Source organism: Tetrao urogallus (genome assembly GCF_951394365.1).
Source record: "Tetrao urogallus genome assembly, chromosome: 4".
Classification (NCBI taxonomy): Eukaryota; Metazoa; Chordata; class Aves; order Galliformes; family Phasianidae; genus Tetrao; species Tetrao urogallus.
In genome coordinates this window covers 65,695,333-65,721,339 of record NC_136817.1, presented here as the reverse complement: position 1 = coordinate 65,721,339, position 26,007 = coordinate 65,695,333, and the positions used below count along the sequence as shown (strand labels likewise).

At 42.9% G+C, this 26,007-nt stretch overlaps 1 protein-coding gene across 1 annotated transcript; it reads right to left on the bottom strand.

Annotated features, from left to right (window-relative positions):
* Nucleotides 1-792: 792 nt before the first annotated feature.
* RMND5A (required for meiotic nuclear division 5 homolog A) lies at nucleotides 793-20,823 on the bottom strand (the record flags this gene model as incomplete). Its single annotated transcript, XM_079534344.1, has 9 exons — nucleotides 793-856; nucleotides 2,241-2,395; nucleotides 3,834-3,936; nucleotides 6,238-6,403; nucleotides 6,693-6,859; nucleotides 9,979-10,079; nucleotides 10,250-10,384; nucleotides 16,220-16,362; nucleotides 20,682-20,823. The coding sequence occupies 9 exons, from the start codon at nucleotides 20,821-20,823 to the stop codon at nucleotides 793-795; spliced, it is 1,176 nt and encodes a 391-aa protein (XP_079390470.1).
* Nucleotides 20,824-26,007: the final 5,184 nt, after the last annotated feature.

Below are 26,007 nucleotides of genomic sequence, written 5' to 3'. Positions count from 1 at the left end.
GGCCAGAGAGCAAACGTCATCGACTAAAAGCATTTCCACTTCAGAATTTCCTTTTATTGAGTATTCTTTTACACAAGCATTTGAAACCTAAGGAACAGGATTTCCTATTCCCTCTGTTCCAGCAGTAATCTATCCACACATCACCCTTATAAATTAGTGATGGATTTTAACAGGTAGCCCCTTAGGGCTATATATTTATATATTTTATATATATGCACATTTACTTTGAATTCTATGTAAAAGTTGAAAAAATGTTTGAAAGAAAAACTCAGAATATATCACAGCTCTTTCAGCAAAAAAAATACAAATTAGTTTTATAACCACTATTCAATTTATCAAACTTTTTTTTTTTCTGAAGTATTTACTTTTAATTATGTACACATTACAGGAAATAAAACTTCTTCCACAAACATTCTCTAAGGTGACAGTTACTGATAGATGATAGCAGGAGGAATATTAAACAAATGGGGGTGATCCATTTCTGCTTTTAAAAAGTAAAAAGTCACCATATAATTGAGTACAAAAACCTGCATTGAATGACAACTGCTGGTGTAGTAACTTGATCAGATATGGAGACCAAGAGTATAGTAAAGCCCTATGGTAATAATATTTCTGTAGCATTTCCACTTGGTATGTATATACTAAATGTTGGCAAAGTTTCTGTAGCATTAGCTTATACAAACATAGGAGTCCTCAGTCTGCTGCATAAAATGGAACAGGTGTGTTTTAATTCTCCCAAAATGCACCTGAATTGCAGAGTGTCACTTACAAACCGCATAATGGAGCTTTTCTTCAGAAAAATATCTGTTTGGCATCTCCAGGACTCTGTTCCATCGGACAATAGGGGCATTTTAATCTGGGGACGAAGACAGCATGTTAGAATGTCTGTAAAGCAGACAGAAGCCCGGTAGCAGTGCTTTCTGGAGCCCTAGCACTGCTGAGACACAGCTAAGCACTCAGCTTCTTCCTCCACCACAAAGGTATCAGATCGGCAGTGACAGTCCTCCCTCCTTTTCCCCAGCAGCACACAACAAAAATACGCGAAGGCTCTGCTAAAAGTTACCTTTCACAGAAAGAAACCTTATCCCATTTTTCTTCCCTCTAATTGTTTTCTCACCTTTTACCCACTCACCTCTGAATTATTAAGTACCAGGAAATTATTCTTCATGGTTAATCTATTATTTAAGTTTTGGGGTTAGTTTGTTGCATTTAAGCCACTGTAAGCAGGCTGGTGGCTTTCAGTGTGACTTCATTAACATCCAGCCAGTTTTACTCCCCGATTCCCAAAATGCTGTCATTTCTCAATCCACAAAGATCAGCTCCTGCAGGCTATGGCTAAATAGGTCAGCCTGGCCTCCCTGCTGAGGTCTCCACCAGCACAATTCCATCTGCTCACTGCATTTCTTCTAGCACTGATGCATTCTCCCCCCATCTCTAAGCCTGCACCTTTCATTCCCCAAAGTTAATTTTGTCAGAGCTGTTCTGTTACTAAAGCTGATGAATAAAAGCATCAGGAATGAGTGACCACAGACAGGAATAACACAGCAGTAAGCTTCTCGGCTTAAAAACGGATGAAGTTATCCCAAAAGCACACCTTCCCTTTTTCTTGCTTGTTTTTTTAAACAGAGCAAAGCATGCAAACATTACTCAATGTTTTCAATCACAGTATCACTTATTTTCATACTGGATGTCAACAACCAAGAGTTCTAAATTAAGCCAACAGCCTTCGCAGAAGCTGCATACATTCAATCCACATTACCTTATTCCTGAAGGAAATCTGTACAGCTCTCCCCTCAGTTTTCCTTTCCAAAAGCCTGTAGCTATCAGGGCATGATAATTCAACTACCCACTCAATTGCTAAGCTGTATCTCCTCACAGGTTTACTTCCCCTGCCTACTTTAAAGGGTGTTTCCACCATTACAAGCCTTGCTCCCAGTGAAAAAAACAGGTGTGCTGAAGTCTCTCTTTGAATTTTGTGATGACATGGTGGCATTTGCAGCTTGGAAAATTACTCTGTTCACTACATTCCTTCATGTAATCCCTTTCTACAACATCAGAGGGTTTCTTATGCTAACCTCCAGCACATCAGCTCAGCCACCTCATTCAAAGTCATGCTCCAAGACTTACAATCTTCCACCAGTTATGGAATTGGGGATGCAGCTTTCCTCAAACGCCACACTTCAGTCTTAAGATTCATCATTCTCTATATTTAGCTTGGAATGCAAAAAAATGGTACTTACTTGCTGCCATTAAACATTTTATTCAAAGCATCTCTTGATATAATATGACCACAGACTAATTTCATAGGTGGATTATTATCTGTTGTTTGCTGACGGAGAATGGGACAAGCAAATATTGAATGGTACCAGCACTTTTTGCCAAGGTCCACCTCAATCTGCGAAAAAAAATGAAGATGATTTATCTTGAGAAGCAACATTTCTAGACAATTATTCCTTTATGTCACAAAACCCTTAAGAACTGTAACTCAGCACTGAGGGCAGCAAAGTCCATTCTGTTGATGCTTTACAACTTCCCAGTCAAGAACACTTCATTGTGATCTTAAAATGGCAGTTTACGTTGCTCTCCCTCCCAACTCCCTAAAAAAGCAGAGTATTCTGACAAAAGACAGGTGTATATTTTAGTGCAGATCTGTGCTCTGTTAGGAAAACTGAGCTGATGACCCCACAAGGCATCCTGTATTTTCTAACCAGTGATTTCTACAGCTTCCTGAAAGACTTCCCCCTCACCTAGAAATCCCATCAATATTAAAGTGCATCAGAATCATTTCTCTTCAGCAGTAACACAGAAAATACTGGTCCAAAAAAAAACTCCTGCCATTAGCACTAAATGACTTCAGAAAGCAACACCTCAAATAGAAAAGAGCATATAGATGACTTAAGGAAAGGACTGACAAGTGCAGGGCTGGAATGTGCACGCTTGAGGGTTCCACTCTCACTGTTACAAAAAAGCAGCTGAGCAAAAACTTCACACATGCACTGAAGCTAGATGTGAATCTCTTCTAGCTACCATCAGTGAGGCTAACTGAGTCCATGCCCAGTTTGCACTAAACAGGATTTATTTCCAAATCAGGAGCAGGTCACTGGAGAGCTGCATGAGCCCAGTAAAAGCTATAAAGGGAAAACAGGATTTCATAACAACTCAGCTTCTTTTAACTCAAGAGTTGTGCTGGAAGCACAGTGCACTGGATCCCAATGTATACAGATTCAGATACAGATCCCAGACACAGATCCAGCACTACATCTTCTACTTCATATCTGCCTGACAAAGCGTCAATGCAAAGCAGCCTATGAACAGATCTCAAGCCCAATTGGAGGAAGCTCATGCTCCTCAGTGAGATTCAAACTATCAATTACAGAAGAGGACTCAGCTGCCCATGCTTATGTTTTATGCAAGTCCTGTACGTGGGTGCTGCTGAAGGCAGTGCCTTGCCTATGGCAGCCTGCACAGCTGGTCATACCAGTGGTCCTTGTGCAAGTATGGGTGGTGATTCATGCTCAGCTTTGCCATGGGCTGAAGCTACAAACAGAAAAGCAGCAGCCAAGTCCACCAGCCAGGCTGGCTGGCGACCCTGCACACAGCACAGGGGTTGAAACCAGATGATCACTGTGGTCCTTTTCAAACCAGGCCATTCTGTGGTTCTGTGATCAACATGAGCAGAGATCCTGAAGTCTCTGTATAGGAAACCTCAGACCCTGGAGCTGCTGGAACTGGTGGTTACATATGACATCCCCTAGCATTCAGCACACAAGCAGCCTGAAACCTGCATTTCCATTAGAGATCCATCTGCCCATAACAGCTCAGCTTTCACTCACCGGTAGTTCATCCTTCTGGTTCCAAACACCTGTGCACTGCCTTTGTTCAATAACTGCCTTGATATTAATTAGAGCTGGTAATGCTACACAACCTGCTGAAAAACTGCAGAAAAAAAACAACCACATTAACATAGTGTGAGTTTTAGCAAGTAACTATTTCTTGCATTTCTATTTTAAAAACCTTTCAGATACAGCAGTGTTATACTACTTCATTCAATTTGTGTCCCTGCTGCTGAGTAAAGAAAGAAAACAAATGTAGGGAAATAATGTCAGGCAAAAGAAGGAAGGAAAGCACAACATGCAGTGATGGAACAAGAGCAGCAGTATACAGCTGTACCGTGGCAGTGCCTCAACATTCTGCCTGCTCTGAGAGCTACTCATTTCCAGAACTTCCCACATTACTTTCAGGAAAATACCTCAAAGCATTAACAATGATTTTTGACAATTTAACAGACATTTTGATGGACAATAACTTCAGTCTAACAACAGTGCTTTGGGCCTGGAAATCAGGAACAACAAAAACAGAATTTATCAGCCTGCCCTGCTTCTCTGGCAAATCATTTTGTTATCTGTGCATGTTTTATTATCATGACCTTCCTCTCCTCTGCTCCTCCAGATACTTGTTTTTAAGGTTTCTACTTATTTTATATTGTGGCTAGTTTTCTTGTGAGGGATGTGCCTGAAGCCTGCCAGCCTGCTGCCTGCTATTTTAAAGAAAAATCAAATGAAGCACCTCTCCTAATGACTGGCCTTTTCATTCCTTGCACTTGGCTTTTTGTTGGTGTCAGCACTGAGTAACTTGTGTTAACTCTTTGGGAAGTTTATATAGGTGCATCATAAAAGCACCACCGCTTCAACTGTTCTACACTGCATCTCTAGATGAGTCCAATGGGCACCTAACAATTCAAGTAAAACATAAATGTAAGTAACAATTTGGCATCCTGTTGTCCTTCAAGACCCCGAGCAATGACCTCCTCAATGCACTAAGTTTTCCTGTTGACTCCACAGAGTAATTCAGACTGTAAAACCTGAATTAGACACACACTGAAGAAACCAATCAGTCTTTAAAAGAAAACTACAGCAGGCAACCTGTATCAACATTCTAAAAAGCAGTACATTTGATAACAGGGATTTCACTTGAAGCTAGTTGAATTTTTGAAGGATCTGCAGCACCAAAGGTCACGTCAGTTTCAAACAGCCTTATTTGTGACAGGAATATCGACACCCCCTGCGCAGCAAACATGTTTCAGCACAATCAAATTCATATCGGGCTCAAACCAAGAGACCAACAGATCCAAATATGAGGGATTTTTCCACTTCATTGAAAATCTCAGACACTTGCACTGAGAGCTGCAGCATTACAGTGGCAGCACAAAAGGAAAGCACCATGGGTGGTTGCTCACTTCATTGCAACAAGAGCAACATGAGAACTAACAACCAACGTTACAGATATCCATAATTTAGACTATCTATAAAATCCTCCAACTGAAATTGGCTTTGTTTATTCCAGGAAGACAACTCATGTGGAAGCAACTCCCTTTGTTGTAGTTTATGACAGAGGTGTGAAACAGGAGAAGCAGAAGGTAGGACAACTTCAAACAGAGCTCTAAAGAAGAATAATAAAATGCAAATAGTAGTTAAAAAACAGACCCAGGAAGAGGTAAGGAAGCTTCTGCTGAGTACTGAAACTAGCCCTGAAAGACGCATGTAATTTATTTTCCATTAAATGTTTGAAATAGAAATTAGAACATCAGGCAATTGGCAGCCAAAGGTTAAAGAGCAGCTGATCTGTATTATCTTCTGAAAAGCTAGAAGGAGATTAAACTGCTTTTTCTTCACATTTCTGACAGCCTACTATCGATTTGCATTTTGTCAGATTAGCTACTGGGCTTCAAAGAGCCTTTATCCTTTGCAAATGAGGGCCAACAAACAGTTTGGAAATTTGAGCAGTTAACATCACAACCCAATTCAAACACTCTCGTAAGGAGAAGACAGGTGAAAAAACACGTGGATTAAAAAGAGATGATCAAGTGCTGACAGAATCACGGTTGGAGCTTTAGTGCTTTGTGGTTACGCAGCAGGAAGAGTTTTCACACACTTGTTGTGGAAATAAATGGCTGATGGCCATCCTCATCCTTCTGTCTAAGCTACAGAAGCCAAGATCCTTCCATGAATGCTTCCCTTTGAGCTGAAAAGATGCTTCCTCTAAGCTGAGAAAGCCCAGCACACCAGAATCTCTCATCATTCACATCCTTGCAAATCTCACTGGAGCTAATTGTAACCACACTCTTTACTTCACACCAGCTAAATAAGACTACTTGTCAGCATTTATTTTGTCCTCAATTAGAAACAGAAACCAAAACTCCATGTACCAGGTCTTAAAAGCAAGCAAAAAGCAGCATACCTAACACTGAGTGGTGATTCGACTGAGAGACCCAGAAGAGCACAGGCATCTCTTGTGAAGATGTCACAGATGTCCGCCCACTGATTTGCATCTAATAGATGAACGTACGGCGAGTTCTCTATGCCTTGCCTCAGATACACCAGGCTGCCCATCAAAACCTGAATATCTGTGAGGGACCAGGAACAGTTAGTTGTTTCATGCTATGAATAGAAGCTGGCATCTTCGCTTTTAGACTGCGTGAGAGAAACGAGCAGAAGCAGAAGATATACCAAAGCAACGACACACATCCTCACCTCTACAACCTATAATTCCAGCCACCACAGGACACTTTTACCTATGAAACCCCCAGTGTGCTATGAAAATAAATTAAAATAATGACCGAAAACACACTTGGAGCATGATTTGTATTTAACTACCACACGTCACTTCCAAGTGCCTTGGGAATAAGACCTTACCTTTCTGATGGTTCAGGGCAAATGGCTGGAAGTTTTTCGCGTACTGAAGTGCTTCTCTTTGATTTGCTGTTCCACCCATCAATAAACTAATGAAATATAATCTGTGTAGTTTGAACTCCAGTGAACTATTCTGTGCCATAAGCATTTCTCTGTTGGATACCGCCCACCTGGAAGAAACGAGGAGGTACAAAGGGACGTGACACAGGAGTAATTAAATGTCAGCCCACAAGATATCAAATTATTACAATTATCAAACAGCTATTTCAAGAAGGTGACTGTTCCTTGAACTTCTATTAGCCTACGTGGAGCACAGAAAAGAGTAAGATCCTTTACAAGTAGGAGTTATGCTGCATGCACAATACATGTACAACATACTTCTAGTGCTGCATAGGTTAGCCTGTGCCTTCTAACACAGCAACTGGAAGGCAAGGCTGATTTAGGCACAATAGAAGGTAGAAATAGCTGAAATTAATTCCTATATTTGAATTAATATCGCTGAATCTTAACAATTACAGTCTTCTGCTGCATGTCATACAAGTACAACCAATGCTTTCAACAACATATTTTCCAAATTCCTCATTCCCCAGCGTCTTCTGCTCAGCCACTGTATTGTGTGTACGTTGCCCTGGAGAAGGGAAGTTCATCTATGGAACAAGTCCATGTACTGCAGGTACAAGGGGAAGAGAAATCAGTCTGCATACAGTACTCGGCTCTGCTAAAATGTGATTTGTGTTATTGTCAACTGGCTGCAATAGAGGCTGTTTTTCCAAACTGGCTTTTAGACAAGCTTTCTGTTTTCTTGTTCTCTGAGTGGCAGCACTGATTTGGATGAGAAGAAAGCAAACACAGAAGCAAGGCCTGAGGTGTCTGGACTAGCCAGTTCCATTCCTATTCAAAGGATTTGCAACAGAAAGAGAAAAAGCAGCAAATGATGGCTAAAACATTCAACTCACATACTCCCCACCACAGTTCAAAATCATCAGTAATCACAACATCTGTCTTCCTAACGCCTCTCAAAATGACACTTTCAGTGTCTTCAATTCTGTGACTCAAATCAATCTGAAATTTTTGAAGTATGCTGTACACTGTGCAAACCACAGCTCTCTGCTAGCTCCTATGGGGAATTCAGTTAGGATGCATCTCACAAAGCCTGACAAAGATTAAAGTAAGCTTAAACCATGTCCCCAAAGGTCACAGTGAACACCAAGACCTTACTGCTTTACAGACACATGGGATGACAACGCCTATTCCCTGGGAGACTACATCAGAAGTTCTGAACCTGCCACTTATTCCCATCAAAGCTTCACAAAGAATGCTCCTCCTGATCACTGCTGAGAAATATGGGAAACTACTTCATCAGCACCAGCAATTCTGAGGAATAACTGCATTTTGAGACACAGCTCAGTTCTTAAGCTGGATAGAGTACTGTCACATTTTCGTTGTCCTAACAGCCACATTTTTCACATAAGCATTTGTGCCCAGCACCAGGCAAACAGAGGCAGAGTTTTTGCCCTAAAAAGTCACACTACAAGCAGAAATGAGGCAGGGCGGGGGAGGGAAGCCAGCATAGAAATTGAACTAACAATACGCTCTATTCTCCATCTAATTCAGCTGTCTAGGGAATAAGGCTTCCTTTGAAGAAGGACCATGCCTTCTCCTTTGTTTGAAAAATATTCAGCACATTGCAGGAATGACACAATGTGGCTAAGTTGCCATGAATAAGGCACAGGGCCTGGGTAATGTGAGCTGATCTAACTTAGTGACTTGAGGTAGATGGACGTAACAGCAATAATTTACTGTTCCTCAGAGAGAGAGCATCCTTTACAACAGCCATGTTACTATTTGAACTACAGCAGTATGTGGTGTAGCCAACATTAAATTCTGTTCAGCTGCATCACAAAGCATTGCAGTGCTGCTTCCCTTCATTTACCCAATGCAATGGCAATAAACCAGCTGAACTTTCCACCTGTGGAACTATATGCAAAGGTTATTCGGGTCAAACTTTGCATGACTCAGAGCTGTACTCCAGGATTTTACTGCAGGCTTGATATCAGAGCATCCTACATTTAGTGTAGATGCCAATGACCTCTGAACTGACATACACCTGAGCTGGTTCATGTGGAAAAATGCATTTAAGTACATTTTAGTTAAGTATTTAGTTAGCCAAAGAATGCCAAAAAAAAAAAAAAAAAAAGGCATTTTAAGTGTACAAACTAAGATCTAGAATGAAATACATTTCAATGCTTTGTTCCATGTCTCTTACTTTTAAAAGGTTGCTAAAAAGCTATTTTATTTTTTCTTGCCTTTGAGTAAGCTTACCAAAGCCACAAGAAAGGCTGAGGGCTGGTTTGGTACTTTTTTGTTCTTAAAAATAAAAGTTGCCCTGATTTGTACAGCACAGATATGTACCCACTCCTGGAAACTACAAAACCATGAGATATTTCATCATCTTTCCCTTATAGCACCATCTTACACATCTAGTGGTTGTAAGGTGATGAAAATATTTTAGTCTAAGGCTGACTGATAACATCTGAGCTACTCTCAGACTTCAGGGAATGCTGAATGCTCAGACAGAACCTCCAACTCTTGGACTCCTCGAGTTGTTTTTTTCAGATCACACTTTCAGCCCACGCTTCCACCAGCAACTCACGCACCAGAAACACTTCCTGGCTATCAGGAACATATTATGACATTAATGATCACCTACCTGGCAGCAGCAGTCCTTACAGATCACATCTATCCTTTCATTCCCTCTTCCCAGTCTTTATCTGCACTAAACAGGGAACTGGCTTGAGGAAACAGTGACACAGTTGATCCTGAATCTAAGTTTTGCTCCCCACCAGGGCTTGGTGAAGCAAAGAAGACTTGGTGACACCCAACACCTTTATTAAGTCCTATTATCCTCGACAGCTGGACCTTTGTGCATAATATTCACTAGTGTTTCACTGTAACCACAGTAAAGAACCATCATGGCTGATCATTGGTTCTATAAGTTAATTTTTCTCCCAAAAGCTTAAATTAACCCTTAATACTTTGTGGTTGGACTTTAAGGCCTTTTCCAACCTGAGCAATTCTATGATTCTATGACTCTAAGGATCCCTTTCTTAGTTAAGCATTGGCCACTGGGAGGGACAACAAGAGAACAACTGGAAAACATTTGCTCAATAATTGAGATGTCACAAAGAAGAAATGAGAACACATCAAAACAAGATAATATTTAAAGTGAAACACTATGGATTTATTAAAAGAATTTCTAAAAAGGAGGAAAAAAATTGAGCAGACTCACTCTAATGCAGGTCTCAGAACTCTAACTTTTAATGCTTCCAATATTCGATTTAATTCCACGAATGGTTCTTTCTGACTCTGATCTATTGATAGACCAGATTCCTGAAAAACAAAGGCACGCTTCAGGTTAAAGCCTAAAAAAGAGGCAATTAAACTGCTGTTTTTTCCAGACAGTTTCAATATTCACCTGGAAAGCTAGCATTCAATAAGGATGCTGTCACAAAGCGTAACGCTGCACGTTCAGGAACATTCAACATCCACACTTACGTTACCTGACACAGCTCCTCGGCCACGTCCAACATGCCCTGCCGGAAGAAGTGCTCCACCATCACCTCGTTGAGGATCCGCTGGCTGTCAGCCTGCCAGCACCCATCAATCCCCACGCTGCTGATGTCAGAGTCAAAATTCTGAAAGGTACAAATTAACATTTAATAGGTTGGAACAAAGAACCCCATGTAATTTTCACGCGGGACATCTCTGTCTCCACTCCAGTGCTTTCTGCCTATTACTCAGTTTGCCCTTAATTACCTCCTGTTCAAAGTAAAATGTATCTGTCAGCTGCTTCATTATCTCCTGTGTACAGAAGACATCCTTTGGCTTGCTCATCTCATGTCTCAATATTATCCACCATAAGGAACTACAGTGACAAATTACAAGTTAGCTTAGCAAATGAGAAGTGGAGTTAACTAATAAAGAGACTCCCTGAGTGCAACGTGTTTCTGAAGAAAGTATTGCAGAAAAGAGTTTTTCCATACATGAAAACTGAACAGCAGAAGAACAGAAGACAAAAATCGCCCACGTTAAAATCAAAATAGCATTATCAATGCATCACTGTCACAACGGGGCACCAAATCAGAAGGAAAAGTTTTAACTCAAGAATTTTTGACATAACTGGAGGGGGCAGACAATGCTGGAAGAGGAAAATGTCACTTCTCCCCAGGCTCCCAATGACAACGAAATCCAAGTCTCTGCAGATTTCAATATACCAGCACCTGAACTTTGAAGATCCCAGAGTGTTTTTGCAGATCGAACCCCAACGATCCCTTTGCAGCATATTTTTAGGTCAGTGGCCTACGGACATATTCCAGGAATAAGTAAAAATGTTGTCACAGTGATTCTTTAGTAACACTTGGCACTGTGCCTCTTGGCAATGGGAGAGCAACGCTTACTCTAACCCAGGATATAAAACAGGATTTTAACTGCTAACATGTTTAGTGCTCTGGGCAAGCAAGATAATTTGATTAAACATCCACACCCACAGTCCAAAATAAACTTTTTGCAAAAGAACCAGAGGCCAGCAGGCAGCGCATCGCCTGATTGCCTGGTAGCTACTGCTGCCTTCTGGGAAGTAACTTCAGAAACCAGAAGTTTGGTGATATTAGCAGTGCTTCAGCTTTGGTTCTGTGATGATAACAGCTCTGCACATATGGGAACACTGCACACTCACCTCTGTCACAGCAGACACAGCAAACAGCACTGAGCTTGTGTGAGCTGTTTGGCAGCCAGGCACCACCAGTTCTCTGTCAGCCAGCTAACACTGGAGCAGCAGGTTAGCCAAAACACAACCTGGGGTAAGGGCTGCTGGTACAGAGCTGGATAATCAGCTTCAAACCAAATGCGAGTCGGCAGTGCGGGTTTGCATTAGATCAGCACTTTGTATTCCAGTGCTGCAATACCTCTGACCTTCAGAAAGAGCCCAACAAGTCAGATGATGTTTTGTGACAACACACACCAGGCAACAGACATTTGCGGAGCAATGCTATCAGAAGCACTCAGAAGTCTCCTATTAACCTGTTCTAGAAGTGAGATCAAGTTTGAAGGAGATTCTTTTAAAAAAAAAAAAAAAAAAAAAAAAAGCCACAGTAGAGAGCAACCTCCTTGCAGCTTTCACCTCATCAATCCCAAGTTTACTTCAGCTGAAGAAATATGCAGGGGGAAGCACGGCAGACCTGCGCTCTGCTGAGCCCTCCCAACCATTCAGGGAACGTGGCTGGGTGGCAGCACCCCCAAAGCTCCGTACCTGAGCTCCCCCAGACCCAACCCAGCCACCCAGCCTCCAGGCAGAAGGGCTCACTTTTAATCCCACGTCTCCCTCACAATACCCACATGGCTATACCTGCTGCTTTAGCAGGTAGCAAGTACCTGCCCACCCTTCAGCTGCCAGCCTCCAGCACTGAAACTGCTTTGATGCTGCTCTGCAACATCATGAGAAAGGAGCAGCCTCCTCAGCCCCACACACAGCTTCAAAGGCAGCACTCCCCTTGTAAACCCTCAGTAAAACACTCACCTTAGGCTAGCAAATTCTCTTCCATCTTTTGGAGATGGTGGGGCAAGACAAGCATCTAAATCACTGTCATTGAGACAAGTCTCAGAGCTAACGCTTCCACACAGGTGTCTCGACTTCCAAATTCCCTGCCCTGCTGCTCATCTTTACACTTTGTAGTGAAAAACATAAGAATTTTGGAGATTAAATAACACTGTTCTCATCTGTGCCAATCCTTTGAAGCCTTTACAGTTCAATAGCATTGCTGATTCTGGTACTGCTTTCCAGACACCTCTAGCAGGTAGCAAATCCATAGAGAAGGTATTAAACAAATAACAGAGGCAGCACTGAGAACACATAAGCTCTTTTTTTCATTACTTTGGTTTCTGGGATAGAAAAGAAGATTCATTACCAATGAAGTTATTCTTTGTTCCTTTTCAAATTCTAGCATACTTATAACATATATATATGTATATATATATTTTAATTTTGAAACAAACCTATGAGCTTTGAGAAACTTCTCAAAACCCCGCTGCAAACTGGATTTTTTTTAATCCTATAAAAGATGGCAGCAGTGACTCACACCAACCTAGAAGTGCTGTAGCTGCAGGTCATATAATACAATCCAGGAACCTCAATAAATTTTCTTCCTCCCCCTCATCCGTTCTCTGATGAACCCACGTTTGATCAGGCTCTCATTTCAATTACTTTTCTTTAAAAAAAACAAAACATGGATGATTTCTGGGGTCTCTATGGTATGTGGGATTCCACAGCTCTGCCTATAGTGGGTCCTGAGCAGTTTCAAGAACTGACTGCACAACACAGCTAGTGACTGTCACATGTCAGAACAAATGACTGCTTGCCTTTCTCTCACTTATTTCATAATTGTTGTGCCAGCACTAGATGCTCATGACTACACATCTCCCAGCTTTGTTTTCTAAACACCAACAGTGTGCCAACTGATGGCATGGGGAATTTCACAGCAAGTTAAATGAATTCCTTACATTACAGACCCCAACATGCCTATTTTACACTTTCAATTTTAAGCTTAGAAGCGTGTCAGCTCTTACTGCAGAGCAGCAGCCACTCTTTAAGGAGCCTAACCTAACAAGCCTAAAGGAAAGGTGTAAAATATGATGTGCTAAATTTACCAATAATGCCAAGAAAAATACACTACTGATAATTGTTGAAATATGAGGACTCGAGACACTCATATGATGGACCATTTCAATCAACACAACCTTCCCTATTAATAACATGATATGAAGAAGAATGGTGACTAAAGACAGTTTCATTTGCCAGTTTTCCAGCTTAGGTTGCTTTGGGCATTCCTTTCTTCTTCTGAATTCTGACCCCAAACACAAACACATCTGTTAGAAGTTCTCTGTTCAGTCTGTTGGTTCACAAGACGACACTCAACTTGCAAAGACTACTAAAGCTTTCCTAAATGAAGGCATTCAACTACTGCTCACGTGGTTGCTAGAGGGAAATATTTACTCGCCCCATTTAGTTGTCTCATCCATGCTTGGGGATGAACTCATTGCAGATGAGTGATGTACAGGGAGATGAGGAGTAAGCTACCTGCTAACACTGTGCTGAACAACAAGAGGAGGATGAACACTGGAAGTGGAGCAGATGGTGCTGCAGCACAGATGCAACTGGATGTAAACGTTCCTTATCAAAGAAGAAAATGAAAGGGGCACATAAGCACGTAATCCATTAGGTCCCATCCAAGTTAGTAATGAATAAATGAACTTAAATGCAGACCAGACTAAAACTGACATATAGATGTACTCCTTCCTCTACGCTGGGAAAAAAAAAATAAATTTGTTTGCCACAAGAAGAAAATACAGCAAATGCTTTCAGTAGGGCTGTAGATGCTATGTGTAACAACAGATGTCATTTGGATGTGTCACTCTAAATTGGTACCAGCATTAGCCTGTTTCCCAACCTCAAATCAGGCAATAAAATGAGTTACATTTATCCGTGCCTGAGCAAACGCAGCTACAACCACCATAACTGGTGTCCCAGAGATGTTAATCCAGCCATGAAATAAATGAGAAGGTGCTGGGTGAGGATTTAGACACAGCAAACGGGACTCAAATCTTGTGAATCAAAGCAAGGGCAGCTTCTTTAAATTCAGACAAGCATTTCACTTTGGAATCAGTAATATTTTGTCCACAATGTATCAAGAATCAATTTGCAACATCAATTACAGTTAATTACTGCTATTATTTTCAGCTTAAGTATATTATAGGGAAGCAGTGTGAAGAATGCAATTTCAATAGTTTTTGAGCATGTTTTCCAGCAGCATGGAGGAAATGCACTGAACGCACACGGAAAGTTCCTTTCAGGTGGTACTGTCCAGAGTTTAAACATCACACTCTCACTTGACAAACATGCTGGGATTTCAGGATACACTTTCAAGTAGCAGAGACACTACAACCAGTGAGAAGTGATAAAACCAAACTACTTGCATGCTGAACAGTTCCTATCTAAGAAGATAACAACCCTCACTGGTGCTCTGCACTGCACAGAAACGTGTCCTTCGCTCCCAGCAGGACTGGGGACTGGTGCAGTTCCCACTGGAAGCCTTTTGTTGAAAACATTACACACACGTAGCAGGAGCAAGAATCTGGAGGAACAAGCAGGCCAGAGTGCAAGCTAAACTCAGTTTGAAACAGCCCTCTGAAACAGCTTTTCTGACCCTGTACAGGCACAGAGTAGATCACTGCATCCCCTTCTGCTGTTTTTTTAGAAAGCAAAGCATTTCAAATTTAACCAATGTTTTCATTTACAGCCATTCTTTTTGAAATGAAACCAACAGACAAAAGGCTAAGAGACAGCAACAACACTGTCAGATCTACGCATGTGACAAAGCAACAGCAATTTGAATATCAGACTCAAGTCTCACCTGTATTAAGCTTGTATGCATTGTCTCCTTCAGCATCTAAGGAGTATTGCCACTAACTTCCACAGCAGATTTACAGCCTTTATACAAGATCGAAGGCTGCTCTATCTCAGACTACTCAAATTAAAAAGGTGCACCCAAATCTGAAAGCTCTTCATACAAACTCCACTTGGTAAGACAGAATAGAAAAGTTTCAAACACAGGACAAGATTACATAGATTTATTTCAGGCTTCACACCAGTAATAAGGATGGAATTTTACTCTAGTTAATAGGTTTAGGTACAGCAGCAAGGATTAGAGGCAGATGCATCCTTAAGCTTTGGATAACAGTGATGCTTGGATTAAAGCTATTAGTACAAAATTTGAGCTCTCCATGATGGTCAATCATAAGCAAAACAACCCTAACAGCTGCAGAGACATTCTGCCCCACAAAGCAGCACTATGCACTTCATCAGTTCGTTGTGCTACTGTTAAATTATGCTTTAAAAGCTTATCATTACCTACAAAGTTGAAATATTCAGTTGATGAATTAGTGCTCTGTAATGATACAAGGGGTTTTGTCCAGCTGTAAAGCTGTTTTTAATGAAAGTAAATTCAATCTAAATGTTGTGAAATTGAGCCCTAAGAACCAACAATGCATCTGATATATGTAAGAATGTCTGTCTCAAATTCTCTCAGCTTCTAGGCTGTCCTCAAGAACAGAACACCACTTCCTGGTCATTTGCTACCAACAATGAACTGAAACACACACCTATAAATAACACTCCTTATCAAGACTGACGTTGCAGCAAACATTTTGCTATGCAGATGTAATACATTCTGTTACCAGCCTAGCAGGACCTCTATGGCACGTCCTCCTGGAAACAAGAGCTGCTCCAAAATGGAGTGCTCTGTATGGGAGTTCTGAAGCGTTGCTGCACATCACATGGTCTTATGTCTGCCTCCAAGCCTACACTGCTGCAGCTGAAAGGAAGACTGAAGATGAATAGTAGCACAAATCCCAATGTTGTGAAGGAGTACAGACCACAGAATGCATGCAATAACACCATCAAACCACAATACACTTACCTTATCAATGGCTTTTCCAACTCGGGATACACTGCTGTGAATGTCTTTGTGATCAGAGGCCAGTTTTTGGACTGTGTCCTTTATTCTTTTACAGCACTGTGTCATAACAAGTGAAATTGTCCCTGACAAGTCTCCATCTTGATCTAAACACAGAAGAGAAGAAAGTCACCAACTCTGTTATGAAGAAATAACTAAAACCTTCAACATGCAACATCATATAAAGACAAGTGGTATTAAAAGAAATGCAATTAGAAAGCATTGGTGAAGCAAGTGCAGCTTAAATTAAGTAAGACACACAGGACATGGCTCAGCCCACGAGGAAACCAGTCTGGTACAAAAATAACAATAAGTGCAGCACTTTAAAAAGTAATGTAAATATATTGTGTGCTCTACTTGAGTTCAGCAGATCAACAAATAGGTCTCCAAGAAACACCCCCAAACACACATCTCACAGAACGTAACAGGAAACAGCCTCTAACCTACTACAGGATCAGTTTTTTTCTAGACAGCTCCCTGAAGACACATCAGAGCACAATGCTTAAAGTTAACAACATGATATGGATTAATGAGGTCCCAATTCACTCTCACCCCCAAACCACCTCCTTACTCCATAAGGTGTAAGCTTGGATTTGAGCTGTGAAACATTTGCTTTCTGAGCAGTGGGGATGGTCCCAAACAGTGCCAGTCTCAGCCTCTCCTTGAGGGATGTGAAAGAGCCCACAGAGGCCCTGACTGGAGACATCAGGCTTCCAAGAAAGAGCAGACGGTCAGGTCAGATTTATCTCTAGCAGCACGATACTGCTAAGCTCACCCACCAAGTGCACTGCTGTATGACCCGCGTTGGGGGCAATATAAATACACAGTGCTTACAACCCCCTTACCATCTCCTCTCACCTAATTCACGCCCCTCTGCAGCAACCAACAACAAAGTTGACAACAGCATCCCTCTGTGCTTTACTTCGGCCCTTTCTCTGGCTTTGGTTTCTAACAGAAGAAGACTATTTGCCAACCTTACCTCTGTAGGTCTCTCCTCCCTCAAAGTTCATCCTATGTGAAGACTGATTCCTTCAGGCACACACACCGACCACTTCAACTCTACTGAAGGCTACTTTAAATACATCAGCCCAGAAATGCTTTCCTAACATTCCAGATCCAAACAATTCACGTGGAAAATAAAAACCCAAACCATTTCTCTACAGGAAAGATTTTAAAAAGCAATCACTTTTTGGTAAAGTTTCTTTCTCATTCTGTACTTCAGCACAGTTCTGGTTTGAGTGACATGCGAAGAGATCAGTTCCAATGCTGGCAAGCTGAGAACAATAGAAAGAAACAGTAACCATTACAATGCACACTGAACAATGTGCCTTGGAGAGAGCAAAGGAAACCCAGCTCACAAAGAACAAGGCTGCAGTCGGAGGGGGTAGGGAACCATTCAGCAGCCGCTTACTCTTAACCTCTTCTCTTATGCATCCCAACTTTCAACTCTGCCGTTGATGTCGACAGCAAAAACAAGGTGAAGTTGTTACACACGACAAGGAGTTCATCCCTAAGAAAGTAAACGACCCGTTTATCTTCACGAGCTTCTGCTATGCAAGACATGACTGCATTTTTGCAATAGACGAAGCTTTTAAGGACGAAGGAAAAATAAGGCATCGGGTTTCTTACTCTGGTTCCACGAAGATAACCTCAAGCAAAATGACAGAGCTTTACGTTTTTTCTTGCTGAGGATGGAAACAGTCCCTATAGTGCACAGTCACCAATCCGGCCCTACGCATCCTAAATTCAAGAAGAAATTTCACACAGCTGCCACCTGAAGTCGGCCTCCTACCATTACTTCAACAATAATGACTATCTGTTACTGCTTACTTCTTGTGACAGACATTTAAAACTTACATAAAGGATTAAGGAACTTTCTGGTGCTTTCTCCCAGGACAAAACGCTCAGTCAGTTTACACCACAACCAAAACATAAAGCGCTCATCCCCAGATCTGCATTGCCCCATAAACAGGGAAGATAAAACACATTAACAGCCATTTTTTCCTAGAAAAGCCATTAAGCTAAAACCCAAACAACTTATACACACACTGGTATTTCTACCCCGAGCAAATAAGTGGATTATTTTCCCCTAACACATAGTGCAGCAGAAACCAGCTACAGCAGAAAAGCCATCAAATTTATAAGAGAAAAGATTTCTCCCCCTACGCGCATCTCTTTCTGCTTTAATTAAACTCGTCATTACTTGCAATAAATCAGCAGAAGGAAGCCTGCAGACAGACCCCTCTCAGCATTCAGTGCTCACAGAACACCACAGACTGACAGTTTCACTGCACTGGGTGTGCAGAGCTGCAATTTAAAAGGAAATACTTCAGCAGTCAGACACCAGGCAGTGAGCAGAGCTCAAAGCCAAGTTCAGTCAGCCAGACACTGACCAGACATTGCTTCCACCATCCAAGAAGAATAAGCAATCCTGCCTTGGCTGTTCTAGGAAATGAGATGTATTAAAGGAGAAGAAAAGCAAACTTGGTCTTCCTATCCAAAGGGCTCAACATGGGGCTGCTCAGTGCTTGGGCTTTAACATGAAGAACAGCTCAAGAAATGTTAAGAGCAGGAAAAAGAGCACAAGATAGAAGCTGCTTCGGCCTCTAAACTAACAAGGTTTTTTTCCTCCACTCATTTCCTTTTGGTAGCCACTGCCTATTCAAGGCCTTTCCATACATCTTTGCTTGCTTTCAAATTTCATCCCACAACTTGAACTTCTTTCTATTACTTTTGGATCTGTTTTTTTTTTTTTTTTTTTTTTTTTTTTTTTTTTTTAATGTTCCCTTTTAAATCACATGCAGAGAGGGATATTTCTGCAGTTCCCCAAATTACAGAGCTCCATGTTAGGATGTCTGGCTGCTTCCGTGTCCACCAATTCTCAATAAATAAATAAATAAATAAATTCAGGTCACAGCACATAAAAGCTGCAAGTCTTACTAAAAAGGTACATGAAACCTATTAAAGCTGCCTACCCACAGACATCAAAATTTAATAGAGCCCTGAGAAATTTGAGTATGCACTGACAACACATTAGCTTCATTCTAGAGTGCTGACTAAAAGAAAACTCAGTTTGGGATGCACTTTGCTGGGACAGCATCACCAGTCGGTCAGTGAGTGCTGAGAACACATCTGGGGTTTTATAATACCACCCCAAAACACCTGTACGTGGAGTCTGGAAGGAGCACCCTGGGTTTTCACTTTACTACAACAGAAGTAAGAACTCTGGATGTGGAATAGAATCACAGAATGGCCTGGGCTGAAAAGGACTTCAAAGATCATCTAGTTTCAACTCCCCTGCCATGGTCAGGGTCACCAACCACCAGACCAGGCTGCTCAGAGCCACATCCAGCCTGGAATAGGATGCTTAGAAAGCTTCACAATCCCACAGATTCCCGTAAGTATCAACACAAGCCTAAGGGTCGTGCCACAAAGCTTTCCAAGCAAGGTCAGCATCTGTTTGTGATGGATATGCATTAAAGACAGTCGATAAAACACACAAGCTTAAACTCTTTGGAAAGCCACTGAGCGCCATTTACTGAGATGCACTTCCAAAATAATACCAAAAAAGACAGAACATGACTTCATCGCAGACAATTGCCTCAGAACTGTATTTCCATATTTGCTCTCTATGCAAACTGCTCTGTGCACGCAGCAACTCTCACGCACTTCTGTTTATGTTCTAGGAATTAAACGCGTTCCTAGACGAGAACCGCACCTGTATTTGTAACAAACCCACAGCAAACACATTTGACTCTGAACCAAAGCAAAGCAAATCCCAGAAAGCAGCGAGATAAACACCCTGCTGTCAAGTTTGGGCAGAGGAGCCGGGCAGCTCCCACTCCTAATCCCTGAGCCACCACTCACTTCCTGCAGGGCGCTGGGTGAAGTCGCTTCAGCCGCCTCAGCACCCCTCCCACACCACCCATAAACACGGCGCTGATTGTGCAAGCTGAGCGTTTCATGTTTACAGCGTGCTTCGGAGACCGAGCCTGCCCACACCGGCTGCAAAACAGAAACTCCACTCACGAGGCCGTGTTTGCTTTCAGCTGAAGAGCGGCTCTGCCCTCCCCGAAGGTAAATAAATGACAAAAGCATCGAGGAAAAGAGAAAACAAAGAGAAAGGCGAAATAAACAGCGGGCTGGCTGCTTTCTTGCAAGCCCGCTCTTCATCTCCTGGCTCTCCCCCGGAACACGGCGCAGGGCTGAGCAGCCCAGCGGCTCACAGCGCGCTGAGGGCACAGCCGGGCAGGGATGAGGGCAGCCTGCGGGCCTCGCGTTTCCACACTGGCGGATTTTAAGACCTTTCGAAGCGTTTTTTTTTTTTTTTGCCCTGACGAATGGGGAAAGAGGGCGGCGGGCTGGGAACGGACGGGGATAGGGAAGCAAAGCGGGGTGTGTGGGGGAAGGGGGGTTCCTCACGTACTCTCGGTCTGGAGGATCTCCCGCCGCAGCCCTCCCGCGTACTGGATGAGCTCCTCCAGGCTCCGCTCGCAGAGCTGCCCGTAGCCCGAGAACTTCTGCAGCACCTTCTCCAGCTCCCGCTCCACCGTCACGCACTGGTCCATAGCGGCCGGCACCGGGCCGCCTTCTTCTTCTTCGTCTCCCCCCACCCCCGGGCTCCGCGGCCTGTCCCGGCCGCCCTCCGTCAGCCCCGGCCCGGCGTCCAACTTCCCGATCTCCCCCAGCTGTGCGCAGGCAGCGCGGCGGGCAGGCGGGGACCTCGGCGGCGGGGGAACAGGCGGCGCTGCGGGCAGCCGGGGACCTTCGAGGAGAGAGGAAGGGGAGGCGATTATCGCTCAGGCGGTGCGGCGGGCAGCCCCGGCCTACCGGCGGGAGAGAACGGGCAGCGAGGAGGGCAGCTAAGCGCGGGGTCCTGAGGCTGCGCTGTTGCCATGGGGACGGGCTGGAGGGGGCGGGGCGCGGAGGAGGCTGCGCTGTGTGCTGTCGGGCCTCGGGCAGGCGGGCGATACCTGTGGGGTTGTGGGCTGAGGGGATTAACCCCCCTGCGGAGCGCTGGGCAAGCGCTTGGTTAAAAAAGAACAGCCGAAATAAATATTTTTTGCTTGAATTCCCCCTTGGCACTTCAGTAGTTGGATATGGCAGCCCCAGGCAGGTGTCACCGTGTGTTTCTGTCCTGTTAGAATCAGTTGAGAAAACTCTGGTCTGAATTTGGAGCACAGAAGCACACAGTCACAAGGATCACAGAGTCCAGCTCCCAGTCACAGAATCAAGGAGGTTGGAAGCGACCTCAAGAGATCACTGAGTTAAAGCTGCTGTTAAAACAGTTCCATACAACAGGTCACACAAGTGGGCACCCTGATGGCTCTTCAGTATCTCCATAGGAAACTCCACAGCCTCTCTGGGCAGCCTGTTCCACTTCTCCATCACCTTCACTGTATACAAGTTCCTGCACATGTTAGTACAGAGGTTTTCTTGTTCAAGTTTTTCATGCTCTTTTTAATGCACATTAAAAAGACCATTGGGCTCCTTGGCCACAAGGGCGCAATGCTGGCTCGTGGCCACCCTGCTGTCCACCAAGACCCCAGGTCCTTCTCCTGTAGGCAACTCCCAAAGCTCAAACCATGTATCTTGTTGCTTCATCTGTGGCCATACTGCTGAAATAAGACACGAAAGCAGAGATTATTCTCAATGTAGGTACATACAAGTCACAGTCATTTTGTCAAATTCAGGCCCAAACTGCTGCCTCTGTTTTCCTGCTCTTTCTGTACTCATATATGATGTTCAAAGACATGCAAATGCCTTGGGCTTATGTCATTAGTATCTTGGTTTAATTTGTTAGGTTCTTTACCACCATGGTCACCTTTGACATCTATTAGCACATTCAAGCAAGATCTCCTGACTTAGACATACATATATAAATATATATAGTCAAATACAAATAGAGTCAAGCATATGTATATACACACATACTGTCAAACATATATATAGTCATCAAACAGAATCTGTCTTCTCTAGGGGCAGTATAAGATTTCTTACTGTTACAGTAAAGAAAATACCAATACCTAGAAAAAAAAAAAAGGCAATTCAAGATTTAATTCATGTATTCTGCTCTTGTATGCTGTTTGGCCTTGATTCATGTACCTTTCTGCGCTGTTAACTGTTGTGTGCTTACAAGCAATTCTCACAGGAGAGGAAAGATTGTCTATCAGATCAAAGAGTAAAACTCCAGCCTGCCTAAAGCCTGGTGCAGCCTGCAGCCTGGTCTGATATCCCAGCTGTCCCTGCCTCCAGCAGGAGACTGGACTTTGTGACCTCTGGAGATCCGGTCCCACTGGAACTGCTGTGATTCACTGCTGGATCACGTCAGGCTTGCTTCACCTGAATAACCAGAGCTTTATCTGAAGTGTCAAATATTGGCCAATCTATTGCAGAATACCTGTGTGTTAAATCTACTTCCTTTTTGGCCACTTGCAGCAAACATTTTTTAATTTAAAATCCCTCTAGGTAAAATAGCGCTGTCTGGCTGCTGCCATTTTGTTTTGACACTCTAATAGAGGCTTGCAGGTTTATTTAATTAACATTGGTTAAATAATATTTTATAGCACAGTAAAAATTTGTTGAGATGCACGCATGTTGTTTAAAATGTAATCCAAGAAGACTATATGTTACTAAACTCCTGCCAATTATATTTACAGAGTGGCTGACTCATGGTAAAACTGGGTTTCTAGTAGCTTAAATGTTAGTTGACTGATCTTGCTATGTGGCAATATTAAGACTGTCCAAGAAAAAGGGGGTAATAATATTTTAACACGATAAGGAATGGAATTAAGATTTTCAGTCTTCAGTTGTATTGACTTAAAAAATGACAATACTTGTCTTAATGTTCCCAGTAGATGGCTGGGTATTGAAGGTGGATTACTGTCTGTATTCCCAGGGTGCCCAGCCAGCAGCTGCTCACAGAAAACAATGAAGGAGGAGAGGGAATCCTTGCCATTTATCAATGGGCAGCAGAGTCTTCAGATTTGGCTGTCTGACAAAAAAAGATGTCTGTCTCAGTTCTCAGGATTTGGTCTCATTCTCTCAGAAATCCAAGTAAAATACTCTTTTAACCAAGATGGTGTAGATCTCTGCTTTGGGTTTTTGTTTAAAGGTGGAATTTACATATTTAGTTCTCATTACATCCGTAATATTTGCTCAGTGAGCACAGAACTGTCTGTCTGATGACTGTTTAATATTGCTAATTATGTTGAGTTAACCCGAAGGTCTTTAAAATGTCAGCGCGTGTCTTGTTTGTCTTCACCCCAAATGAATTTTTAATTCACTGCTATGGTATTCAAATTTTCCAGCTAATTATAACTCTCTGAAAAGTTGTTTGCAGGTGACATGTCAAAGACATTCTGAGTTACAGCTAGAAACCAACAAATGTCAGCCGCATCTAGAAAATAACACATCAGGTTTGTCAACTAAAGATGTAAAGACAGTATTCACCTAGGAATTCTTTCTCAGCATATTAAACATGAGTTGGAGGGAGGGAGAAAAAAAACCCAAAATTGTGTGGATATGCGAATGCTCCTCAGGTTTGTACAAGTGCAGCCCTTGGTGCTGCTCAAAACAAATCTTTGCAGAACCAGTATTTCAGCACAGAGGCCCCAAGCCCGCTGTGCAGCTTCCTAGTGTTATCCCTCTTGTCCCCCAGGCCTTTGGCTAACCCATCGCCTGTGGTTCTTGCTCATACCCATCCCTGCCCTGCTTTTCACTTGCATTTTTCCCTCTCCCTCACATTTCTGTTGTCTTTGTACTGCTGTGCTCACTGTTGCTTTGCTTTGGATTGTTTGGGGTGCGTATGTGTTGGGTAGCGGTTTGAAACAATAGTTTTACTTTCTTGAAAATTACTCCAGGGTTTTGAGTTTTGGCAGATGATTAGCTTAGTATCTGCAGGGGACTCATCATCAATTACCACTGGGGAATGTTAAGAATTCATTTAACTCAGCACATGAGCAGTAGGAAATAACATACTAGTGACAGCCTCCCCAGCAGTTGGTGTTGCAAATAGTTGAGCTGTGAGCGTAGCCTTAATTAATGCTAGGTGCTTTCCAGCTGGAGGAAGCAGGGCATCCCTCAGCTCAGCACACAGCCAAAAGATACAGGGAGGAAACAGGGAGAGCAGGGAAATGGGGCAGCTTCTTGTATGCGTGACGAAAGTAAAGGGTCTCTGTGAAACTTTAGAAAAAGAAATGTGGTCTTGCAGTGTGTTCTCAGCACTCCAGGGGAGCCTACCTCTGGTCCTAGCGACAGGTGACATTAAATGTGCTTTTTATTGAAAATCCCTTGGCTCTGCCAACTGCAATAACAAAGCCACTCACGGTTTTGTTTTTGCCAAGGGGAAAGGATTAATCTTACTGATGCTGTGCCACAGACACTTTCTCATCAGGGAGATGGGTCCTTGAAGGGGATTTAAAAAAATTGAGTGACTGTGAAGGAGAGGGCTACAGCCTGTCCTACAAGCTCTGTTGCTTTTTCCTCCAGTACCTTCTGTGCAAGCTCACTCCAAATCAGACTGAGCTGCTGAAACCCCTTTATATTCATTCAGCTGAGCAACAGCAGCAGCTCTGGTGCAGTCCACTCTTCCCTCCTCTAATCTTTACTGTACCACATTACAATTATGAGGAATAAAGAGTTGTACGGCTCCCAGTACAACACAGAACATTTAGAGGCCTATGAGGACTTAGTTTGTGAGCAGGTATTTCTGCAATCTCTCTTCCCCTTTCCAGAAACAAAACGAGCCCACTGCGATAGAAAGCATAGCCGTTCTCAAAGAGGCCATCGTGGCTGTGCAGTCACCTGCAAAGCTAAACAGGACAACATGGGCTGAACCTGCATCCAGGATGCCCAGGCATAAGGACGCGTGGGATAAGGCAGGTGGAGCACAAGAACAGCGTTCGTATTTCATTTTTTACAGTGGTTGATGTGGGTGTAATGGTTAGTGCTTTTTACCCCTTCAAATCAACATGTAAGAACCCTCTAACTGTTTTTTAACTGCTCTGAAGACCGTGGCCATTTAGATGCTTTTTACAGGTCAATATTTATGTTAAAATTCGATTTTTATGCCTTAGTGCAGAATTACTTAAGCATGTGTGTTCTGAGGGGCTGTCAGTATTCTTTAAATGAAGCTGTGCTATTTCTGTGTTTGTGTATGAGTTGGCAATTTTAATGCAAACTGTGGTTTCTTAAAATAACTAAACCTACAGAGGCGATGCTGAGTTCCCTTCAGAGGAGAGCCTTCATCTCAAAGACCAAGTGTGACTGCAGTGTGTTTTGAAGCAGGCTAAATCGCCTCTTTACAGCCTTTCTCACACTTCTTGTGCAGAACCCCAGTGAAGTGGTCTGGTCTACGTTGGATGGCGACCTTGTGCATAGCAGGGGGGTTGAAACTAGACGATCATTATGGTCCTGTTCAACCCCATCCATTCTATGGTGTGATCCTATGATCAAGCGGTCCCACTGGGTTGCTGTCAAACCGTTGATGGAGATGTTCAGGAGCCTGGGGATGCGGCATTGAGGGACATGGCTGGTGGGCATGGTGGGGATGGGTTGGTGGTTGGACTTGGTGATCTGAGCCCTTTTCCAACCTTAATGATTCTATGATCCTGTGAACTGTCCATGCACTTCAGTTCTGTCTGCGTGAACACCTTTCTTCTAATGAAAAACGTCAGTCTGGGTTGCCGTTTGCCCGTTCTTGGTGTTTTCTTAGGTTTATTTTATAGCAACCACAGCAATCGGGTCCAAAG